Source organism: Corapipo altera, unplaced genomic scaffold (assembly GCF_003945725.1).
Source record: "Corapipo altera isolate COAL_440 unplaced genomic scaffold, ASM394572v1 359, whole genome shotgun sequence".
In the NCBI taxonomy this organism is placed as follows: Eukaryota; Metazoa; Chordata; class Aves; order Passeriformes; family Pipridae; genus Corapipo; species Corapipo altera.
In genome coordinates, this window is record NW_020884948.1 from 55,407 (window position 1) to 79,646 (window position 24,240).

At 37.7% G+C, this 24,240-nt stretch overlaps 1 protein-coding gene across 5 annotated transcripts in view; it reads right to left on the bottom strand.

Annotated features, from left to right (window-relative positions):
• Positions 1–24,240, bottom strand: part of LOC113956344 (solute carrier family 12 member 7-like) — a 70,376-nt gene that overhangs the window by 42,877 nt on the left and 3,259 nt on the right. For 4 of the 5 annotated variants that reach the window (XM_027662800.1, XM_027662797.1, XM_027662801.1 and 1 more), the window contains exons 2-6: positions 9,862–9,956; positions 7,262–7,384; positions 4,912–5,058; positions 4,103–4,157; positions 1,887–2,017 (exon numbers count right to left, since the gene is read on the bottom strand). In XM_027662800.1, coding sequence (XP_027518601.1) covers positions 1,887–2,017; positions 4,103–4,157; positions 4,912–5,058; positions 7,262–7,384; positions 9,862–9,956 — 551 coding nt within the window. The remainder of the gene's footprint in view (positions 1–1,886; positions 2,018–4,102; positions 4,158–4,911; positions 5,059–7,261; positions 7,385–9,861; positions 9,957–24,240) is intronic. The other variant, XM_027662798.1, reaches the window with a different exon arrangement.

The window sequence follows — 24,240 nt, forward strand, 5'->3', positions numbered from 1 at the left end:
AAAAAACCCAAACCCATAAACTACTTCAAACCAGATATATGCTTAATAATTCCACTGACTGAAACACAATATGAAGAATCAAATAATATAGCATAATAAAAAACTGAAAATGTTTTCAGTACTACAGATTCTACACTACATTTCATAAAATTTGAATCTGAAATTGCAACAGCACAAATTAAGATTAGCGTGACAAAGCTTAGTCCTGTGCTAAAACAGACAATTTGAACTACTGCAATTTCAAACATGAAAGCATAGATCTCAATTGAGATCTACAGATCTCAATTTCATACAATTTAGTTCTAGGTTCTACATGAAAAGAAGTTAAAAGTACAGCTCATAGGACTTACGCTGATAAATGCAATTGAGAAAACTAATTGATCTGTAGTTCTAAGACATTTGTGTACTACACTACCTGATAGCAACATCTTTATTCCTTCTTCTAGCATCTCTAAAAAAATCCTCTCTGCTCAGCTACTAGGGAAGTATTGGGGCTTGAGGTAACTCAATCCTTCAAAACAACTACTAAACTGGTTATCTTTAGATAATTTAACTCCTAAATGAAGAAGAAATGAAGAAAGGAAGAAACTTTGAGCAGGAGGCTATTCTCATATGTCCAGAAGCAAAATCCAAAAACAGACATGGAGGATTCTTCACTAGAGTTTTCTTAAATTAAATTTAGTACATCGATATTTACTAGAGTGCTAGGAGAGATGGCAATTGCCACATCACCATGGAAGAAAAAGAAGCAAACTGAAAAACTAATTACAGGTAGAATATTTATATATTGTTAGAAAACTCTGCATTGCAATGTTGCAGGCTCTGTACAGGCTCTGTATGCCAGTACTTCAGTAAGATTTTCTTGTGTACTTTGTTGCCCTGCTGTTCACAGCCTTTGCTAGGGAAAACCACAGGCAGATGACTGATTCCTGTCCCTACAAATAATCCACGTCCCATCAGAGAAAAGAAAAAAAGCAATACTTGTGTCTTGCAGGTATGATAGAGGTCTGTTTTGCAGTCTTTGTCAGATACCTTGGGCAGCATTTTACTTCAAATTGCATAGCTAAACCCCATACATATTTATTAGCAACACATACCCAGCATGACACTTTAATAGGGAGAACAGCGCACCAAATTCAACTCACAATTTAACATAGTGCTGGTGTTGCTACTATAGACCAGATTGCCCAAGCAAGCAGTAGTGAGGACTGTCTCTAATTTAAATTCAAGAAAGTCTGGATTTGATGACATGGGTCTTAGTAAGCAACAAGGAGCAATTCTGAAGTATCTCTTGTGCATATCTGCAGTTTCTGATATGATGAACAATAACTGTCTGGCCCCTCCTGGATGATGCACAGTCACAGTAGCTGCACCACTGCCATACAGGCAGTCTTCCACAGCACCTTTACAAATATATGAAAATTCAAAGCCAGCAGTTTGGAAAGGAGAAATTGGGGCAAATTCTTAATTCCTGCCTCACAGGTGATACGACCTTCACGTTCTTCACAACTTTTCATTGGGCAGCAGCCAGTGCATAGGGCAGTGCAAAGCACTGTAGAAGCTGAAAAGTTTCTGTGAGTTACCCTGGGAATGCTTGTCTGATCCAGGTTCACAGACTTTCATATGGAAGGAGAGGAGTTCTATTTGATTCCTACTTTAAGTAGAAAAAACTTACATCAAACAACTTTTAATTTATTTTTGTATTATTGATAAGAATCTACCTTTTTCAAATAGTCACAAGTAAGAATAAATATCAACATACTGAAAATGTAGTATCAAAACATTAACAATCACCAAACTAGAATGCATTTTAGGCCAAGTAAATTCATCAGCAATCTCCCTAAGCAGCCCAAATACATTTAGCCTTAAGAGAAACTAGTACTCACCAATAAAATTTCGATGGTACCAAGAATGTACATCGCTCCTGCAAAGGTTGTGCCCAAATAGAAACAAAGTCCCACTGCTCCACCAAACTCTGGCCCTAAAGATCTTGAAATCATGTAGTAAGAGCCTCCAGCTGTGAATTTAATAAGAAACCAACCAAACAAAAAACCTCCAGGCCTTCAGGTTAAGGATGGCAGTAGAGAACAAAAATCTGAATCATTCAATCAACATAATCAAGATAACCACTGCATATGTCTCCATTGACATGTTAATACCAAAACTGTAGTCAATGTCTATATCAACTAGACAGTTAGAATGTACATTTCAAGATTAATATCCCCATGTGCATTTTACGGGGAACAGAAAGTAAAGCCCAACAAAAAAAGAGAAAAAATTTACACAAGTTAAACAGAAGTAAATTAGAAAAGGATATATAGGTATAAATAGATGTGAATCAATTTCTAACCTCAAGCTGTTCCCCACCAAACAACAGATTTCCAAAACCATTGCTTTATGACATAGGGACAAACTAGATTTTTTTCTTCACTGATATACATTCTTTTCATTCTTTTTATTTTCTGTATATGAAACCATTACCACTTTCACTTTCACCAGGCATTTTTTTCCAGTACCACTTAAAAGTGTTAGCTAGGGATTGCTTTTCCTTGTGTACTCATATACTATTCACTTTGAGCATGAATTTTTCAATTGTTCTCACTCTTACATCCCATACACATGTATCATCTTTCTCTAAGTCATAAACTACACCACCACCACCTCCATTTCCAACATACCATTTCCCTTTCAGCAAGGCAATGTGCAGTCTCTGAAGCTGTTTCTCATAGAATCTTTAAGGTTGGAAGAGATCTCCAAGATCATCAAATCCAACCATCAACCTAACACTGCCATGTCCACCAATAAACCATGTTCCTAATCACCATATCTTCGTGTTTTTTGAACGCTTCCAAGGATGGAGATTCCAACACTTCCTTGGGCACTCTGTTGCACAGGCTTCAATGTTTTCAATATGAACAAATGAGAAACTAACAAAGAAATTATTATTCATCCCCAATACTTTTACTAAATATAATGCTGTCACATATGATGTGACAAAAGAAAAGATCCTGCTGCTCAAGTCTCCTTCAGTCCTAGGTTCTTATCTTTCTGCCTTCTCCATATATTCCAGCACAAGCATAATTTCTCTAAGAAACTGGTACCAAAAACAAAAAAGTGAAAATGAAGACCTGTCTAGTGTAAGAACTGCCAATTTCAAAGATTTCTGTGACACCCAGATGTCAAACAAAACCTTTACAATGAACTTTAAAAATATGAGGGGGACAAGAGCAGAACATTTTAGTTATCTAGACACTCATTTGAATAAATTTCTTTATAAAATACAAGTATTTAAAACAAAATTTTCTATTGTATTTTTATTTCACATATGGTACTGTATCAATGAAATACAATTATAATACAATTATTCTACATCCTGCACAAACTGAAACATTTACTTTTGCCCAACAACTTACCTAACAGTTTTGAAAACCCTTACTAAGCTGCAGAACCTCTGTGAGGAACTATTTTAAGTTCATTAAGTAAACTGTTCAGAGTTCAAAACAACATCTGAATGTCAGAATTATCAATTAACGTGTTGAGAAACTGAAAAGGATAAGAGCTTCAAGGGCTAACTGCTTTTGCATCTAAAAAAAATTCTCTATAATTATAAAACAAAACAAATTCATCTATTTATGCTGAACATGTAAGGAGATGAGCAGAACCTACAGTGCTTATATAGAAAAATATTTCTGCCAGTAGACTGGTTGCTATTCTTGCAGAAAACAAGATAACTATCTCCAGTGTTTAGATGGAATCTAGGCAAATTCAAGATAGAAAAAAGAAGCACTAGCCTTATTTGTAAATTTATAAAGAAATTTGTTTTGCATGAAGACCAGTCTCCATTCATTCAAATTACATCTTATCTTCCATTAAAACAGAATCAAATGATTGATGACAAAGATGTGTTGCAGTTCATTATTCCCAAACGATCCAGTTAAAAGACTCCATCTCACATTAAAAAGTTGTTTATAAAATCAATTAAAAGAAAATATGCACTTGAAACAAAATCATTACTTCTGATATTTGAGACTACAAAAATTTCTTATCCCAGCTTTAAACTTTCATCATTTGACCATTCACCATCTAAGATAAAATTTATTACCTGGGACTACACCATTTGTTGCTATCGCACTCATTGAAATGGCGGTTAACATAGTCTGTGGGAAGATGAAATAGAGGAAATTTAAAATACTAGAGGAGGGTTTTTTTGTTTGGTTTTTTTTTTTGAAAGATGGGGCAAGACAAAGTGATCAAATGAAATTAGAAATTTATTTTTTTAAATAAGATGTTACAGTTACCATATATTTGGTTTGGAATATCCATGTAAATTAAGTACTAAATTTTTCTGTAGAAGATTCAGTTATTTAGATGTTTGAGACAGTCTTTAAAAAGAACTGGAAGAATATATACCACTGAACATACAAAACAGTATGTTATTTCAATTAAATAGTAGTGACAAACTGATCATATCATTGTTATGACAATATCTACTAGTGGTCTCACACTCTAAAATACTACTTCATGGACATAATGTTGTGGTTCAATTTGTAGTTTATATTTCAGTTCGTTCTAAAGTTGTGAAAAGCAGAACAGTTCAGATCTCAAAGTAAACAGTGAAATCTTTGCTAAATGCTGATTTAATAAAATCCATATAATACTTCAGACAAAAGCTTACTGTAATCAACTCAAAAGAAACTTATACAGGGTAGAATGACACGTGACACTCACTGCCTTAATACATATAACCCATCTCTCTCAATTTAACCATAGTGGTTAAATATCAGTGCAATTTAACCAATATATTTAAATATGGTTATCTTTCTCTGATACTCATATAATAGAAGGCATCAGTACTCTTGTAATAGAGGATTTGGCTAACAGTTAAAAAAAAGGAAAAAAAGGTGAACTTACACAAGCACAACACATGAACACGATAATGAAAGACTCAAGAACTCCAGCTGTTCCCACAATCCACGTTAAACGTAGGAAAAGGATGACTCCTAAGATGTTTTGCAAGCAGGGAAGATACACACCAATAAAAGTGCCCATCCGTGGACCCTGGAAACGAAGTGAGAACATGAATTTCTTTGCACTAATTCCTAAGTACTTTATTCCACAAATTCTTATCACAAATGCTCCATGAAGAAATACCAAGTGACACTGAATGGTAACTTCAGAGCATCCAGCTTTGCAAATATTCATAGGTTATTGATGCAGAAAAATTCCTGAGAAGACAGAAAAGTATTTGTGATAGCAAACTCTCTTGTTCCATAGGAAACCTTGATAGGAGTAGGATGCCCCTTTATCTGTTGATTGCAATGCTTTACAAACTTTCTTCTGAAATACCTCTTACAGGCTACTGTTGAAGACAAGTTACTGCCACAAATCAAAATACCAAATATGTTATGCAAAAAGCTGATCACAAATTGCCATGCAGTTTGAGCAAAAAAATTACATTCAATAGCAAGTATTTTCCATTTTTACAAAAGACAGACAAAATATTACGACAGAGACAGAAGAAATGCAGAGCTGATAACAATTTGTTTTTGCAAAAGTTGTAAAACCTGCTACAACATAATACATTTGTACTTTTTATTTGCTGGTGATCATCAGGGATCAAGACACACACAAAAGATGTGTGTAGAAGTTTCGTCGTCGTCTACACTTATGAATAAATCAGCCTTTGAAATACTCTAGTTAGAAACAACAGCTATATACAGATTCCTAGACAGATTTTTAGCACTTGGGCAATATCCATCTGAAACATCAACACCACTGTCTCAGTCTTGCCATTAAAAATGCTACCCTGCCAAGGTACTACTTAACTACAACTTAATTTTGGAAATGAAACTAAGACATGTGCATAAAAATTGTGTTAGCAGGCCACCAGATGGTGTTAAACAAGACAAAGGGCAAGTGAGGACATGAAGTTCATTTGACTGGTCAGCTCCAGAGGGACTAATAGGGTGATGCATTGAGAAAAAACGTTGCTCAGAAGCTAAGAAGACAACAGGGATCACACGAAGGAAAGTGTGAGCTGATCAGTTTTGGTTTTCTCACATCTCAAGTTGTATCTTCAGATGAGGTGAAACAAATATAGATTAAGCACAACTAGACAAACAAAAAGAAAGCCCACATATGAACAAATGCAGGATAAGCAAAAAGCTAAACCAAACAGCTGGACTTAATTCCTCACCCTTGCCCGTTGTCCTGGTACCAACTTCCACTCAAAATCTCCCTTCCAGTCAAATAAGCTGCACTTTTAAGCTTACTTTCAAGTACCTTTTCAACTCTGTTTCTTCTGCTATGTGCTCATTTCCTTTTACTCATTCTCAGGTGCTTCTCCTCCTTTCTCAGTAGCTCAGCATACAAATTCAGTAGCAGTACACCTTCTCCTACACAAAGGACTCCTAGCACTCTCCCTTTCCCATTATCTACCCTCATTTTCTTAGTTTCATTTACCATGCTCAACCACTTCCAGCTCATCATTCTTCCTTGCCTGGAAGTTTTTATACTCTGTCAGGTCATGTTTTTTAACCAAGCTTTCTCCTTCCAAAACAGCTCCCTGCTTACAGAGGGATCAATGCAACATCTCATTGAAGACTCCAACTGTTGCATATGTTTCATTTCTACAGAGGCTCAGACAGGCACTTTGGGCATCCAGTACACAACCCTTGATGAATTCAGTTGCTGTCTTCTAGTAAGTGTGTTTAACAATGTGCCAAACAGAGCATATGCCTTCCTTTCCCCCACCAATATTATTGATGTATGCAACAACAAAAAAAGTGTTCTTGAAGTGCATCCACTAAGTCTTAAAAATACTTAGTCTGATACACTAAACCAAGAGAGCTGCTGGAAAAACTACTACCATGTTAACCAGGTGCAAATACGCTTACAGATTTAAAAATGCGACCTATTTCTTGCCTTAATTTCAACTAAGTAAAAACCTAGGCAATCCAAATACATTAAGGGCAAGGGAGGGGAGCAGAGGGAAAAGGAGGGAGGGGAGAGTGGGTGTACTCTGGGTTTCAGATGATAGCTTTGCACACATTTTACCTAGGGGTTTTACAGCAACGTCTTGCTAAATAAGCTAACAAGAACACCACATTAACAGAAGTCCTGCTGCAAATGCTTCAGTTCTAAACACATTATTACTAATCTCACTCCTGTTTTTAGGCATCCATATATTCTCTTTTCAGGCTGAAAAATGCTCTTCTTTATGGCTAGTTTTGTCCCAATAACTTATTAGAAGTTTAAATACCTTGACTTCCTTTCGCTTGTTGTCTTCATCTGCTTCATGTTCCACCACACCTTGAGTCAGATTAGTGTAGTTTGCTAGTTTATTCAGAAGAGATGACACCATGGGATTACTATCCATTTCTTCCTGTTGGGTTTTGAAGAATACTGCATTAATTAAATAGGATTTTTTAAAAGTCATGATTTTATAATACTACTTCAAAATATACTCAACAGGTCAGCCCTGATTCACCCAAACCAAAACATTAGCATGACAAAATACCAGTCAGCTTTCAAACAACTTTCTATTCTTCCTAGCTGTTTAACACCTGTAGCAGGGAGGATGCTGAAACTGAAACCAGTACACCGCTGAAAGCTCAACAAAACCAATATTTATTACCAAGAGGTGGCCAACAAAACAAGAACCCGAGAGAGAGGAAAGGGGAGGGAAATAAGCCCTCAGTACGACTCCCCACTCACTCAGGTGTTGCTTACAAAGTTATCTTACCAACTCCAGAACGCCTAGAATTACCCATAGCAGAAGCTGCATCCTCAGAGCATCAGCAGGCTCACAAGATGGCGGGTGTCCCCACAAAATGCAACGTTGTCCTTCATTGTGAAGCTTGAGTTCCACTCCCAGTACGAGCTATCTACTTTTTATACAATTAATTGGTGATGTCTACCTGGGCAGGTGTGGTCAGCACTGCCTAGCTAGAGCCCTTCAGTCCCTCCCTCTGTTATGCACGCAGCATCTCTCCTGTGCATGCGTGTGTGCATTGGAATTTCCCCGTGCCTGCGCGCTATACCTCGGGGGGGTCTTTCCTAAATGAGTCTGGGGGTGTACTTCATCACCTTCCTCTTCACTTTCGCTTTCAAATGCCCTTGAAGGGCCATCAGCCAATAGTGAGGTATCAATTAATTCTAGTTTATGCAAGATGCTTCCTTCAAGGACGAAGTTCTCATTTATCAGTACTTGTTTTCTCATAACTTGGCAGGAAAAGAACAGACTGTCACAAGTGGCTGGGCCAAACACAAACCAAAGTAGCAACATCTAATTAAGCACAAATACAGCACTACATGGCTATGTTGCAACACTTTCATTTTTTTACAATGTCTTACAATATGCAGCTTGAATATAAGGAAAACCTAGAGAAAGACCACTGTTTATTTAAAAAATCTTTTCTCATCACAATACAGTTTTTAGGAAATTGTACTGGTAGGGTTGAGTCATTAGGGTGTTCTTCCTGCATCTTGCTTGTGTTTAGAGAGTGATTTCAAATTATTCTCTCAAGCACCTCTCTGGAGGTGCTAAAGGACCTCTGAAGTCTGTAGCTGCAGGCTTATGTATTTTATCTTAAACCATGCAGACGAATTCCAAAGTATTCATTTGTTGAAAATATGGGCACATATGCATGTCATATACAGTCGCACATATGTAGTATTACTTGACACAGGAGTCAGCCCCTCTTTCTTTAGCCAAGTATCTGCTATGAAACAAAAACATACTAAAACAATTAATAAAATCCAGAGGAAGCATATACAATAAAAGGATTCCAAGAAAAATGGAACCAGATAATTCAATCAAATACACAAAAATTGAATACTGGAAAGAAGACAAGAGATCAGGATCACAAAGAGAAAGACAAGAACTAAAATACCTTTGCCTGAGACAGTAAGTAATGATAAACATGGTCATAATAGTCAAACTTGTTTTTAACAGTTTATATAAAAACTCTAACAGCTGAAAACATGAGAAGAACAAGATTCTAGGAGCCAAAAACCAATAAGACATGCACACATGCCAAAAACACAATTAATGACTAACATTACTTTGATCCTTAGCACAATTTTCTCTACGATTCAGTGGAAAATAGTAAATAGACATTATTTGGGTCATGTACAGAATGAACTGAAAGACCATGTCCTCAGTGCAAAGATATTTGGCAGAGAGAAGAGATGAGTGTAAGAGAACAACAAGAAAATATTGAGAAGAATTCAACTGCAAGATGGCTAAGCAAACAACATTGGAAGGACTTTGATTATTGTTAACAGCAAGCATCGAAGCAAGACTAGTTGATACTGCTATAGCAGAACAACCTAGGTTAAGTTTTACTAAAAGTACCATTTCATTGAAATAGTGGTCCTTAAAGGTGCTTCCTTTCTATTAATGATTGCAATCACTCATTTGATTAAAAAGGTATGAAACTTCCATTATAAAGTAGATGTTTATATTAGAAATTACAAATACAGCTCAGTAACTGTAACTGGCCTGTAACTTTGTTTTCTGCCTTTCCTGCTTTAAGATAAGTCTATGATTCCCTTGTTGAACAAATTAATTTGCTAATCCTTCTAAAACTGAATACTGTTCTGCTAAAACTAATAGATTTAACTTCCAACAGCTTTCTCTAACAACAATTTCTAGATCCTAGTCCAAAAAACTTAAACACAAGAAGACTTATTAATGCGTTATGTCACTCAAATCTACTGAAATGGAATGTTAGCGGGAATCAAATTACAAAAAAATTATTAAAATTCATTTTCCCCCACTATATTTCACAACAAAGAAAACAGGTGTTTGCTCATCCCAATTAACGGTTAAGTATGTTTCTGGGGTATTTAACTTACCTCAAAGAGAGCCATATTCTTTCCTTCATACGTGTTTCCTCTGTCCAATTCTGCACTGTTAATAAATGGACTACTTTCCCTGGCAATCCCATCCCCTGGTGGAAAAGTACAACAATTAGAAACAAAAGGAAAAAAAAAGAGAACATGGTATACCATAAAAGGAATAGTCAGAAGATGCTGATTTAAGAACGGGTTCTAAAAGCACTGCAGGTGAGTGCCAAACACTGTCTTAGTGTCAGACACATGGACTTAACATCCGCATTTAAGGAAATTAAGCTTATTTTAACAGTCTAATCTTTGTATAGTGTTCCATCTCTTAACTCTTAATTATTATTCTTTAACATATATACTGATTTCCCTCCTGTCCTTTCTAGTTTACCTAAAAACACTTGATAATAGCACTTCACATAAACCTTTTGGGCAAAAAGAATAAAATAAACCCCCAACCTACCTTTTTATTACTTTACTGACTTCCTCAAAAAATCTCAAGTAGTTAATGCAGGAATTTATGAAAAAATGATGTGAAAGGAATTATTCTTTAAAGGTTGTGGGGACCCTTCTGTGACACGCTATACTTACTCCTCATTGAAATATAAACCTCATTAACCTGTAGCTTCCCTGACCTGCTCTGGCACACCTCTCAAAAAATACAGCATTGCTTTCACTGCCTTCCAACCCACACACTACGAAACCTATCACATGCTGATGCTGTCCCAACATGGGCATTTCCAAATAATCTCCAGTCCTTGCCTATGCCACTTTGCCCCTCTGCCCTTTGCCCTTATATTCAGAGGTTACAGCAATAGTACCTACAGAATCTCTTCACTACAGAATTAGGGAACAGCTGGAGAACAAGTTGTACTCTTTTTCCCTGTATCCTCCCACTGCCCCCTCCAGGACACTTCTCCCACATAAAATCCCAGAAGAAAGCTCTTGCAAACACAGACACCAGGCTCAGCATAACGTATTATCTTCATTGTAGAACAGATAGAAATAGATCTCAGTCCCTTAAGCAGAAGAGGGACTGCATCCCTGACAGATTTCACACCACTCTTCATGGTATCCCTATAACTGTTGGTGTCATGACATAGAAACCATGTTCTATCACGAGAGACCCAGAAGACCATTAGGGTTCTAGAATTAGTTACCCAATCCAGAGAAGAAATACTGATGAATTCGTCCACCGCTACTGTTCTTTATCCAGTGTATCTCCTTCTATCCATATCCTCCTACTTACAGTTTTCTGTTTCTCTACACTTTATAATTGGTCCCCCACTGCTACACGTCTTACAAGCTGTTAGGGGTCCCTCCTCCAATAAAGCTTAATGCAAGGCCAGCAGAAGGAGAACTGTGAACACAAAACAATCTCCCTCATGGACCAGCACCTTGAGGTGTTTTACAGCACATGGAACATGCTGGTTTGGCACAAGATTATCTGAGAAATTGACATTTATCCTTTAATGGGTTCCATTATACTTAGAGAAAGGTTCAGTCAGCTTTTCCATAGACAATAAAAAGCAACTTCATCCTCAAACAAATACATTCAGATTCCTCTTATCATCTTGCAAGACCATATGAGCACTAGAACTTCTTGCCTAAGACATTGCATTTTCTTCCCAAGATTTTTGGAACACTGTTGTTCTTTAAGTTCTCTTCACTGAAATGACATTATTTTTGCTACAGTTTTTACAAACCATTCATTTAAAGGTACATTCCCAAATAAAAATAAAAGTAAGGTTGTTCTTGCTGAAACCACACTTCTATTGACTTTGTCACCTACTGACAGCCGGCAGCTGTAATTATTAGCTAAATATTAGTACTCTTTTCAGAGTACTTCCAATCTCTTCAAAAAGGATTGCTCTTCAAAAAGAGAGCTGGGAAATTTCAAGTATTGTTTTGCATTCATACAGAATGCAATGTCACTGGAGTTACTGCTCCAGTGGGTATCATTAGACTAATCGAAACATCAAAAGGGTAGCCAAAAAGAATACAGTTTTGTATTATCAGCTCTGGACATAAAAATCAGTATCTTAGCACTATAAAGTATTTTAAATTGTACGTGGGAGAATAGTGAAGTCTTCTTTTATATGCTCATATTTCTAAACAAAGAGTTACTTAGCTTCACTCCAGTAGGAAAAAGCTCAGAGCACAGTATCTCTAACAAACAAGTCTTGTCAAATGCACCTAAGAGGCTTCAAATAGAAAAACAGAGAACTCAGGTTTCCTACTCTTCAAACCCTTTTTCAGTGCTTCCAACCAATATTCTTCCCATTTTAAAGCTTTCTAATGTTAGTCTTCAAAACAGTCTGTCACTACCAGACTACTATAAAGTCCCGTTTCTCTAATACAGTTCTCTTTTTGTATTTGTGAATGTTGGTACAGCATATTTATAGTATTTGACATGATCAGCATGACCTATTTTAGCTCCATTTGAAAGAGAATGAATGTTGAAAAAGTGACTGCAAAAACAAACTGACAAGTACTCTGTCATCTGCAGTTTGTTGACTGTAATTGTAATTCTACAATTATCAGAGAATCATAAAATCATTAAAGTTGGAAAAGAGTTCTAAGATAAAGTTCAACCTTTAACTGAACATAACCATGCCAACTAAATCACAGCATTAAGTGCCACATCCAGTCATTTGTTGATCACCACTGGGGATGGTGACTCCACCACCTGCCTGGGTAGCCCATTCCAATGTTTAATAACCCTTTCAGTGAAAAAATTCTTCCTGATGTCCAACCTGAACCTCCTGTGGTGCAGCTTGAGGCCATTTCCTTTTGCCCTGCCTGAGAGAAGAGGCCCACCCCTGCCCTGCTACAACCTGATTTCAGGTAGTTGTAGAGAGCTACAAGGTACCCCTAGAGCATCCTTTTCTCCAGGCTAAACGACACCGGTTCCCTCAGCCATTCCTCGTAAGACTTGTGCTCCAGGCCCTTCACCAGCTTTTCTGCCCTTCTCCGGACACACTCCAACACCTCAGTGTCTTTCTTGTCATGAGTGAGCCAAAACTGGACACAGAATTTGAGATGCGGCTTCACCAGTGCCGAGCACAAAGCAACAATCACTTCCCTAGTCCTTCTGGCCATACTAATTTTTTTAACAAGCCAGGATGCGATTGGCCTTCTTGTCCACCTAGGTACATCGCTGGCTCATGTTCAGCTGCTGTCAACTAGCACCCCCAGGTCCCTTTTTGATGGGCCACTTTCCAGTCACTCTTCCCCCAGTCGGCAGAGCTGCATGGGATTGCTGGGTTCAAGTACACTTCACCTTACTGAACCTCATACAGGCACACCATTAGCTAACCTCCAGTTGTCTGTGACCTCCCCGGTTAATGATGACCAACAATAATGATGGAGAGTGGTTTGGCAAGCTCTTCTGCCAGCTCCTACAGGTCCTCTTTTTGTTGTTAATATATTTATAAATTCCCTTCTTACACCTTTGAGTTTTCATCATTGCTATCAACAAAATCATCTTCACTGTAAATTAAAAAACACCACCTTTTGGAGTATGTTTATTTAATATGTTTAGATAGTGTGGTGGATTAACGCAAGCAGGAAATTAAACTCCAAATAAGCCAGTAAGGGAGGGGCGAAAGCAGAAACTATAGGTTGCGATAACAGTTTACAGAAAGCAAAAAGCAGTGGAATAAGAACCATACAGTAACAACAGCAATATTAATAATAGAAGTATACAAAAAGAGGAGGTGTTTTACCTCCAAAAGAGATGTTCACCACCTCAATTTATTTCCATGTGGCCATGTAGACCAAAAACAAGATGACAGACAGTCCCCGTAGGTTGCACCCACATGGTTTCCCCACACAAAGACAATATGGCAATCATTCCCACACACCACACTATGTGGCTGCTGCAAACAAAGGCAAGATGATGAGGGGTTCCCGTGGCTAGTGTTTCCCTGACTCCCAGCCCAAGACAACAAAAACCAACGACAAACAGACACCCTAAAAGCTAGGCCGTCTGAGTCAGGTTGTGCTGTTGCTTGTTGGATTCCAAATTTTGGATATGAGAAAAGAAATTGCTAAGTTTAAACAGAAAACCTTGAGTCACAGAAGCTGGGGAAAAACCTCTGTTTGAAGGCCAGACCAGATGTCACTTGTTTGGAATGCTCGGCCAAAAAACAGGGAGATGGTGCTCTGATGTTATCAGACCTCTGCATAAAATCCATTGTGTTCCCCCCCTTTGCATATCTATACTCTGTATCCCCCTTGTGTCCTGTAGATTCAATACCTAATCCTCCCTGCAAAATCCCCTAAGATAAAGCAGGGTTTTTCCTGTGATGTAATTATAAGACCCAAAAGTTCGTAATTTAGGTTTTCCCCTTTACCTCATCTCTGGAAACCCCCCCAATTTTAATAGTACAAATATGTAACCCCCCTATTAAATATGTAAACCCTAAACCCTTCAAATATGAAGCTGTATGTCCAATAAAGGATTACAGTTTCTGCCTCCAAGTCTTTGCTTTATTGACTCACTACAGTTGCTTTGTTGGGCTCAGTTCCTCACAGGTGCCTGTGCCACTGCTTCCACCATTGTGCCACACTAGGGGTCAGTCCCATAGGTCACTGCTACTTTCCTACTACTTCGCTGCACTCCTTTCAGCTCAGCTGGACTGGGCTTGACTCCTGTCAGCTGGGCTCCCCCTGGCTGGACTGGGGGTTGCCCCCACTGGTCTGTTCCTTGCCAGCAGCCTCCCCAGTAGCACTGCTGTTCAGCACACACTGATTCCGTGTTCCACCTCTTTCCTTTCAGCACCATGTCCTGTAGCTCTGCCTCAAGAGAAAATGGGAGGAGGTGGATGGTGGAAGCAGAAGACAGAGTCCACAGGGCAGATGCTGACAACTTCCCAGGAGAGAGAGCGAGGCAAAATGGTGCCCACTTCTGGGGGTGCGCCCATTTCCTTCCTGAAACCATACCCCCTAGTGAGGACGTGGGTGGTATAGAATAACTTAGCTGCCATCTGGACAGATGTAGTGAGCCTTACAAACATGTAACTCAAATTGATATGTATTACATCATTCTGTAGAAAGAACTAGCTTCAGGACTCAACACACAGTCAACATCTATGGTGAAGTTAACCAAATCAGCTGTTTCTATCTTTAGCTTATCCCTTCTTCAAAAGAAGATTCATCAGAAAAGAAGTGATTCATGAGAAGCCCAGAACTAAAAAAAAAGACAGAATTTACACTTTTCACAAACGCCGTAAATATTGCCCACAGTGCAGCAAGTGAAACTGAGACAGCAGAAAAAACTATTTCAGTTGCTTCCACTGAGGTAACATGGAACATAAAAGAAATAGGCACTTCATCCCACTAGTCTCAAGCCATATACAGCTTTACATCTCAACCCTATTCCCTTGAAATCTATGAGTAAGCTTTAACATAGTCAATTCATAGAATCATTTAGGTTGGAAAAGACCCATTGAGTGCAACCATCAATTTAACACTGCCAACTCCAACACTAAATATTCCTAAGCACCACATCTACATATATTTTAAACACCACCAGGGATGGTGACTCAACCACTTTCTTGGGTAGCATGTTTCAATGCTTGAAAAGCAAATCACCTTTCCCTTAGGTTTCTTTGAAATTGTATATGTTTAAACTCTTCTCAGGTGTGGAGATGAGTTAAAAATACAATAAAAACTTTAACTTCCAATGTAGTTTTAGACATGTCTTTAAGTTGCACGTCTTCTGAAGTCCAGTTTCTGCAATTAAAGCACTCCAAAAATCTACACTTACTATTGCTTGATTTCTGAAAGTAACTGAATTTACGAGAGTTTACTGGCAAAAATCTTAAATCTGGACCAGTATTTCATTTTGGACCACTATTAGTGTTAAAAGACCCAGAAAAAAAGGCAAAGTAAAATCATAAAAAACCTTCTAAGGGTTTGGTTATGGTACATTTCATCTGTCTTCTGACACATGAAAAAAATCCACCTGTTGATGTGACACTCCATTCTAACCAACATAAGTGACCAAAGCCTAAGCTTTAAAATTAATCTGTTTCTACTTCCATACTCACTTTAAAAATTATTATTACTAATTCTCATCTGCTACAGAATGTTCACATATCTTAGCACAATTCTGTGCTCACTGATGGACCAGTAGACAAATTAAAGCCATAACTAATGTACCTTTCCTAGAAGCCTGTCTGGTATTTTCTATGTTGATGAGACATGCAAAAATCCCTAGTCTTTACTTCTACAGATACTCAAGCACGATAGTTACACTTACATGGAAATTAGCTTCAACAAGTTACATTTTCTTTTCCATACAAGACATATAGTTGCAAGAAGAGACCTCTCAAGTGTGGAAGGTTACATTCAGAGTGTTCATGCAGACAATCCCAATGTGAACTCCTATACACCCCAGCCTTCCAGCTGCCTATACAGTGTAACCCACGTAAATTATCACAAACTGTCCCAGTGCTACGCTGGCCTTAAATTTAAAACTGCCAGTGCCATCAGATGATTTCTCACTAACATTTCCACACACCAAACAAACTTAGGTCAGAAGTTTTGCATGTCAGAATTCAAAGTGTTGGTCACAGAGGCAAAAATGGCACTCTGTCTAAATTCATATTCCTCAGATTTCAGAGCAGTGATCCTCACAAACACTGACAGGTAGAATACTTTCAGGTATGTTAATTATTAAATTTCTAAGCTGATCTGAAGTGGCCCATTTTATACAGTGTAAAACAGAACCCAAATGTATAGCTTAAACATGCTGAAGCCACCTTTGCCAAAGAGGTGGCCCACTCATTTGGAGGTTGGACTAGATGATCTCCAGAGGTCCCTTCCAGCACCAGTAATTTTGTGATTCCCCTCTCACACTTATTACCCACCCATTTGTATCCCCATATCATAATGTTCCTCAGAGAAATGGAACTATTTATTATAAATGCTTATATTGTCACTAGAGAATCAGTGTACAAATCAGCAATAGTTTGCTTACAGTAAGCAAAACAACTTCCTTAGCATTGATGACAATTCTACTAAATCATAGACCTATGACTTTTTTTTTAATGGTTTTCTCCCTTTCCCACCTCTGCTTCCTCCTCTGCCCCTGAATCACAAGTGGTAGAGTATGAAAAATATATGTTACAGGTGTTTTGTTACAGAGAAAGTGGAAGAGCATGGCTTGGGGTAGAGAAGGAAACGATCATTTAAGTGATCCTAAATTTCTACTATGATGCCTGTTCAAGAGATTAAAGACAAAAATATTTGACCATCTAATCCGATATCCTATCATTACATGGGTTGCAAAATTTAATTTCTGCACTAGGCTCTATAACTTTGAAAAAGCATACTGAAATTCGACCAGTGTATCTCAATGTTTTCAGAAACTAAAATAAGGAAAAAAACCCATCAATTTATGTTTATAAAACTTAAGGGTTTTTTAATTACTGAAAAATAATCTCAAATTGTTTCTTATCTATTTAAATTTGGCTCTTTTCAAACTTCTAGTTATAATGTCTTAGTACAGCTTCCAAATTTAACTACTCACATTTAGTATTTTCTCTTGAAGGTAACTATACTTATTCAAATCATCTCAAGCTTTCTTCTGAAAAAGTAAGATAGTTAAGTTCCTAAAATATTTTCCTAACTTTTAATCATTTTTGTGGCAACATTCTCTACAGGTTTTAAGTTATGCAAAACCAAAAAATTCAAACTTTAAAAATCAAATACAGCCTTCTAATACCAGTCTCAGTCAATGCTATTTACAGGAGTATAATCATCACCTCTCTATTCCAAGGATCAGGTTAGCCCTCTTTACCATAGCATTAAACCAAGCTCATGCTGTTCTATTCCAGTCTGACCCCTAAATCCTTTCCAGATTCACTGCTTCCTCACAGTCATACACTGTCATCATTATTCATATTTAAGTAATGCTCTTATCTGCTTTTGTATTCAAGCACATTTTGTCCATAAAAGTAAGCACCTTTGTCTCCTGACATGCTGTAAGTTTTAACATCTATCTGAAAAATAAAACCAGATTGTTTTCATACGGCAAAAGAATTCAGGTGTTGTTCAAAGGAATGAGAATTATCTAAAACTCTTGAACAGCATGGCCTCAAATAAGATAGTTCAGCTCTGAAAATGTGTAACTGTTCTCCAAACAAGTATATGTGTAAAACAAAACAGCTTCGATTCCCACCAGAAGTTTCTAATTTTATATGCTGTTATTTAAAGCAGAACCACAGTTGGAGAATAATCCTTCACAGAAAAGTCCTAACTTTTCAGTTTCCAAAGGGCAACTCTTAATCATAGTCCATATACCTTGAAGTAGGTTCTGGTTAGCCAAATACAAGTGAAAAATAACAGTTCTTAATAAAAACAATGGTAACATTTTCATTCAGGTAGTATTTGGTCATATTAAGAACAAACCACTACAAAACGAGAATATGAAAATGAGATCCTGTTTGCACAAGGGTAAACAAGCACAATGTTAATGTAACTAAAGCCTTTAAGGTAAAAATACATGAAGTTTGAAAGTCAGTAAAACTGACATATAGGAGTGTCACACTGAAGAAAGCTGCCTGTGGCAAAACCTGTAATTCTATCTTCTCTACTGTGCATATTTACTTCCTGTATGTCCAAGTTTTTGATTGGCAGGCAACTAAAGAGAAGTCATAGAATCTTAAAAATAAAATTTCTTGACACTTCTAATCCAAAAATATACAGAAGCACTCTACAGAGCTCTAATATATACTTGTTTTTAAAAGCCACTACCTTGCCATAATTCAAATTATGAAAAGGCATCAATAACCTTGCTTGAACACATCTTGTTTCTGAATTTTTGTGCAAGATGAGTTTAAGAATTCAGTGCAAGTTTCAGGTTATTGGGGTTTTTTAGTAATGAAATGTCTAAATATATTTACTATATAATCCATTTCTTAGATTATTTTTATTAATGATTAGCACAATTTACACAGGTTATCTTGCAATGCAGGACAAAGTGAATTTAACCTCCTTGTAAACCCCTTTACATAATGGAGGATTCTAATACTACATCCATCACCTTATCAACATTGCTAAACTTTAGTTTTTACTTAGGCTACTATTATAACAAAGTACAACTTGCTTCTAATTGACAACACTGCAAAAGCTCTTTATAACTCTTTATAATACAGCTAGAAGTACAGGAACCTGCTGTTTCAGTAAAGAGACATTAGAACTACGGTATTGTCTTTTAAAGAGACTCACTTGGATTTGGCCCACTTTCTTCATAATATTGTTCACTCATGATTAAGGAAAATCAAAATCATTCCCCTCTGCTGATTCTTCATGTATTAAGAACTGAAACAGGCAACTGACAGTAGCTTCCTCCCAGCTTTGTGTAAGACCTCAAATCCTGTTTCTTATTAGCATTGGATTAATCCTGAAACAAGTCATTAAGGCATCAGGCAGCACGAAGCATGCACATGACACAAACTACATGACAGTCACAGAACTCTTTAAAGGGAATTAAGCTGGAGGATTTTCGTCAGCAATAAACACCCTGCTTAGTGAAATGGGAAGGATCAAGCCACCAAAACATTCCACATCTTCACCTAATATTAAGTGCCTTTAAAGTTTTATTTCTATCAAATAAATTAATTTTAAAATACTTCCACTAAACATATCAGTATAGATTAGCAACAGTAAGTATTAATCTATTCCAAAGACCTACCTAATATTAAAAAGCCTATTTTATGCACCAAGTATATATTAGCAAACCTTCAGTAAATTATAGTTAACTGTAGTTGTTAGACATCAATTTTATATAGAAATTAATTAAATTTACTTAAGATGTAGCAGATGAGAAACATTTTAAAACATAATTCTATTAACTTTTGTAAGCTCTCTATAAAACCAAATATTTTTAAATTACAAAGGGTCCTTTTCAAGACTGGCTGCATAATTTGTTAACTCTCAAATTAAATATGTTGCTGTTTTCTAGTTTATATTAACTTAGTTTACATTAATCTATTTCTCTTGGTTTAAAAAGAAACACATTGGGACATAGGAACTCCAATAATATGAACTCTGCTCCCCTTTAATAGAGGAATAAAAAAAAATTGCGAGGAAGTTATAAGTGAAAAAATAACAGTGTACTAAAATGAAATAACGGTAACTACAAAGATATAGAGGAGAAAGTTTACCCACAGCTATGGGGTAACACCACCAACATGGCCAACCAGGAACAAAGGGGAAACAAAATGATGGATGGTTTTCTCCCCCTTCTTCTAAACCACCTCCCTTGGCACCAGTGCTGCTCCATTCGTCTCCACTGGGGTTTCGGGCTCCGTGCAGCTGAGGTGGGCAGCGAGGGGGAGGAGTCCGGCACGGGGGTCCAGCGTATGGGTCCCAGAGCAGCAGTCCCCGGGGGGCTTCAGTACTCAGGCGGCAGCGGTGGTGTGGGCGGCTTTGGCATTTAGGTGGCGGCAGCAGCAGAGGCAGTTGGCAGGAGCAGGCAAAGCAGCAGAGGTGGAGGGGGGGTGCCACCAGCCCACAGTGAGCAAAGCAGAGGGGCTCGCAGCTGGCTCAGTTGCACCTTGGAGCTGTCCAGTCCAGCACCATAACTCCTCAGTAGCACTCCGCAGGGGGCAAAGCAGCAAGCAGAAGGGACCAAGTTTCATTGCATTTTTTTAGGGACAGCAAGTCCTCATCACTGCAGCAACTGAGGCAAGATAGCACCCTTTAGGTTCCCGGTGTGGCTTTTCCTGTTGTCCAGGCAGGGACAGCTTCTGGCTGCAGCAAAGCCTCCCCTTCCTTCCAACACCCCATGAGGGGAGGGCAGGGCAGCCCCCTTCACATGGTATAATGGTATGAATATTCATGGCTGTAACTCTCTTCGCTGGCTTATAGCCATAACACTATTACACATTCTATACCAGCCTTAAACAACTTCATACAAACTCTTTCAATTCTATTAAATGGATGTTAGAGCTTAGAACAGACTAGTTCCTGTGGTCAAATTTTTGAATAACATCCAAAATGTACTCTTTGTGATCACAACACCTATGTCACAAGCCTGGTCAACTGTGGAAAGGCTGAGACAGTTGCAGGCTCCTTCCCAGTCCATTCCCAAAGTCTCTTCTTCCTAGAACCAGCTTTGGTGCTTACTAATCCCCTAGAAGAGGGCTAGTATGGGGCTATGTTTTGGATTTTTACTGAAAACAGTGTTAATAATGCAAAAATGTTTTCATTACTGCTCAACAGTGCTTACATGGTGCCAAGGCTTTTTTTTGCTTCTCCTACTGCTTCTCCAGCAAGGAGACCGCTGGTGCACAAGTAGTTGGGAGAGAACACAGCCAGGACAGCTGACCCCAACTGACCAAAGGTATGTTCCACACCATATGGTGTTATGCTCAGCATATAAAACTGGGGGAAGACAGAGGAAGGTAAGGGCCATTCAGAACAACGGTGTTAAGCATATAAAGCTGGTGGAAGAAGGAGGAAGGTGGGGGCCATTCAGAAGGATTGGATTTGTCTTCAAAAGTCACCATTATGCAGAATGGAGCACTGTTTTCCTGGAGATGGCTGAATACTTACCTGCCAATAGGGAAGTGGTGAATGGTTTTGCTTTGTTTGCATGTGTGACTTTTGCTTTACATGTTGAACTGTCTTTCTTTATTTCAGCCCCTCTCACTTTTACTCCTCCAATTTCCTCTCCCATTACACCAGGGGTGAGTAAGCAAGAGCTGTAGCTGTCGGTTGGGTTTAAACCACAACATTATACATTTGATGCAGTGATGACAGAGCCAAGTAAAACATATTCCAATCCTGAAGTACTCTTATTAGCTTGGAGTTGAGGAAGGCAAATAGAAACGTGACAGGATAAGCTACACTACTAGCAGAATTAAAGTTCTGCTAGCTACTGTTTGGAAAGTTTGCAAAGCCATGGCATACAAATAACTGCACTTATACAAATTATAGTGCGTACCAGAGGTGCTCCTTGTTCAACTAGTACAATGGAATAAGCCGGAAAATAAATACTATCTGATTATGCAAGAAATACCACAGAAGTCACAAAAAGATTGTATAGGTAAAAACAAAGCAGGAGAATCCATTTAAGTTGATAGAATTCACTTAAAACCAAGGGATGGCACTTTGTTGAGGGGAAATCCTAAAGCTTTAATACTTCTGCTGCTATTTAGAAAGTCCCCTGTGAAAACATTATATAATTAATTAGTCAAAAGAGAAAAGAAAAAGCACTAATTCTTTCATTCCCCATGCTTTAGTATCTGTTTTTATATGAAGCAACAACATAGTTCAAAGATGCAGAAACAATTCATCACATCTGTGCTGCCAAAAAGGGTGGTTTTCTGCATTGGGGTGGGGGTGGAACAACTCTCTTGTTCTGCAATGAGCTAATTCAAGGAAATAAACCCTCTTATAACAATATTTTAAAAACAAGTGCTTTTCTGTCATAGCTATTTTCCTGTCCATTGAGACTATAATTACTTACAGTTAGCTCTTAGGTAATAAGTACAGTGAGAGTTAGCATTTCACTCACATGAAACTAACACAATGGAGTAAAAATAATTTGCTATGCATTTCATGCATTAAGACTCTCCCTCTCAAAAAAAAGGTCAACACTGCAATGGCCTAAAATAAATGTTTAAACAGTTACAAAATGCTAAGTGACTGTAAAATGCTTGCTCCACAGTGAATTTATTTAGTCTATTATCCTTAATTCTAACTCTTTTAATTGTGTCCATTTCCCTTAGCACTATCAGTAGCTAACAGAAACACACATTCAAAATTATATTAACCAGTGAAAGGATCAATTACAGCACCTTGGCAGAGCTCAGTATACATACATATACAAGCAATGCCCCCCAGAGCAAAGAAAATCCCTGTGGTCTCAGGCATCTCCCATGCCTGTAATCAAATGTAAGATATGCAACAGGAATATTATTTTCCACTCCAACACTGTACTATAACATACAGCATTGGAGTGGTGGGGGAAGACCATCACTGTCGCTTCTGCAAAGGCAGATTCTGTCTCACATGCCTAAAGAGTTCTTTGAAAGAATCAACAAGCATACAGATTAATGAAAACCTAATTTATACTGTCTACCAAGTTCTCCAAAAGACTTCTTAGGAAGTGCTTCTTTTAACATACTTAAGGAAATAAAACAGCCATAGAATGAGAGAAAAGAGATAAACCATAGGTAAATAACTAAGAAAATAGAAGACAAATGTGGTGTGCTCTCAGAGGCAGATAGTCATTGAAGTTCTGCTGGGACACATGCTATTGCACACGTTAATAAAAAACAACAACAACAACAACAAAACCCCTTCATTAAAAAAACCAAACCAAAACAACAACACCAAAAAAACCCACACCAAAACCCAAACAAACAAAAAGAAACAAACAAACCAACCAAAAAAATCAACCCCAAAAAAACACCCAGAGATGCGATAGTTTAAAACTATTTAGGATAGTCAAGGTGCAAGCCAGTTTCATATAAGACTTATCTTTTTCTGGCCTACAAGTTGTCAGAGCCTGAAAGACCACATGAAAAACTGTATCATATTTGCCATCCCATGCTCATCCCTAGACCTGAGCCTTTAGCCACTATTGAAACACCATGCACACTAAGCTAAGCACATGAACAAGGCAGAGAAGGGTAACTAATCCATGGAGATGAAAAATAATTGAAGACATCAGTCTGCATTTTTTCAGGATACAGCAAACTGGACGAATCACAATGGGATGAAGGGGAACATGCAATACTGCAATTTTTGTACAGTAAGTTCTGAACTACAGACTGGATCTGTGTTTGAGTAGAAGTTGACTGAAAATACACCAGACATCTCAGTAAGATTAACCTAGTTTCCCTCCATTGCATATATATACATATACATATATATATATATACACCTCTGTCAACTATTTCCTGGTTTTCCAATAAACAGCATTTTACAGAAATTCACAGCATCCATGCTCTATTAATTATATGATGACGTCTTAGTAGATGACCAGGTTTGTCACTGCTATTCCATGCATTTGAGGGTCTTCAATTTGAAAAGATTTTCTAGGAGTTAGTTCTCGTATTAGTTTCTAAATAAAAAAATGCTGTGGTAAGGTAAATAATACTATGGGATGCTAAAAATACGAGCTATGCCTTGAAACACCTGATACGCAGAGCTGCTAGTGAAACAGGAAGCTGATCCAACCTTATGAAGTTTTGACATGCCTATCTAATAGTCACTACAGATATGTGTGAAAACAAAAGACCCAACACAAACCAAACCCAGAATTTCTCATAAAACTTCATACATTGCTGCCTACAACAGAATCGTATTTCCTTCTCTTCTTCAACCAGTTACTATTTCCTGACTACCCTATCTTTGTAGTATATT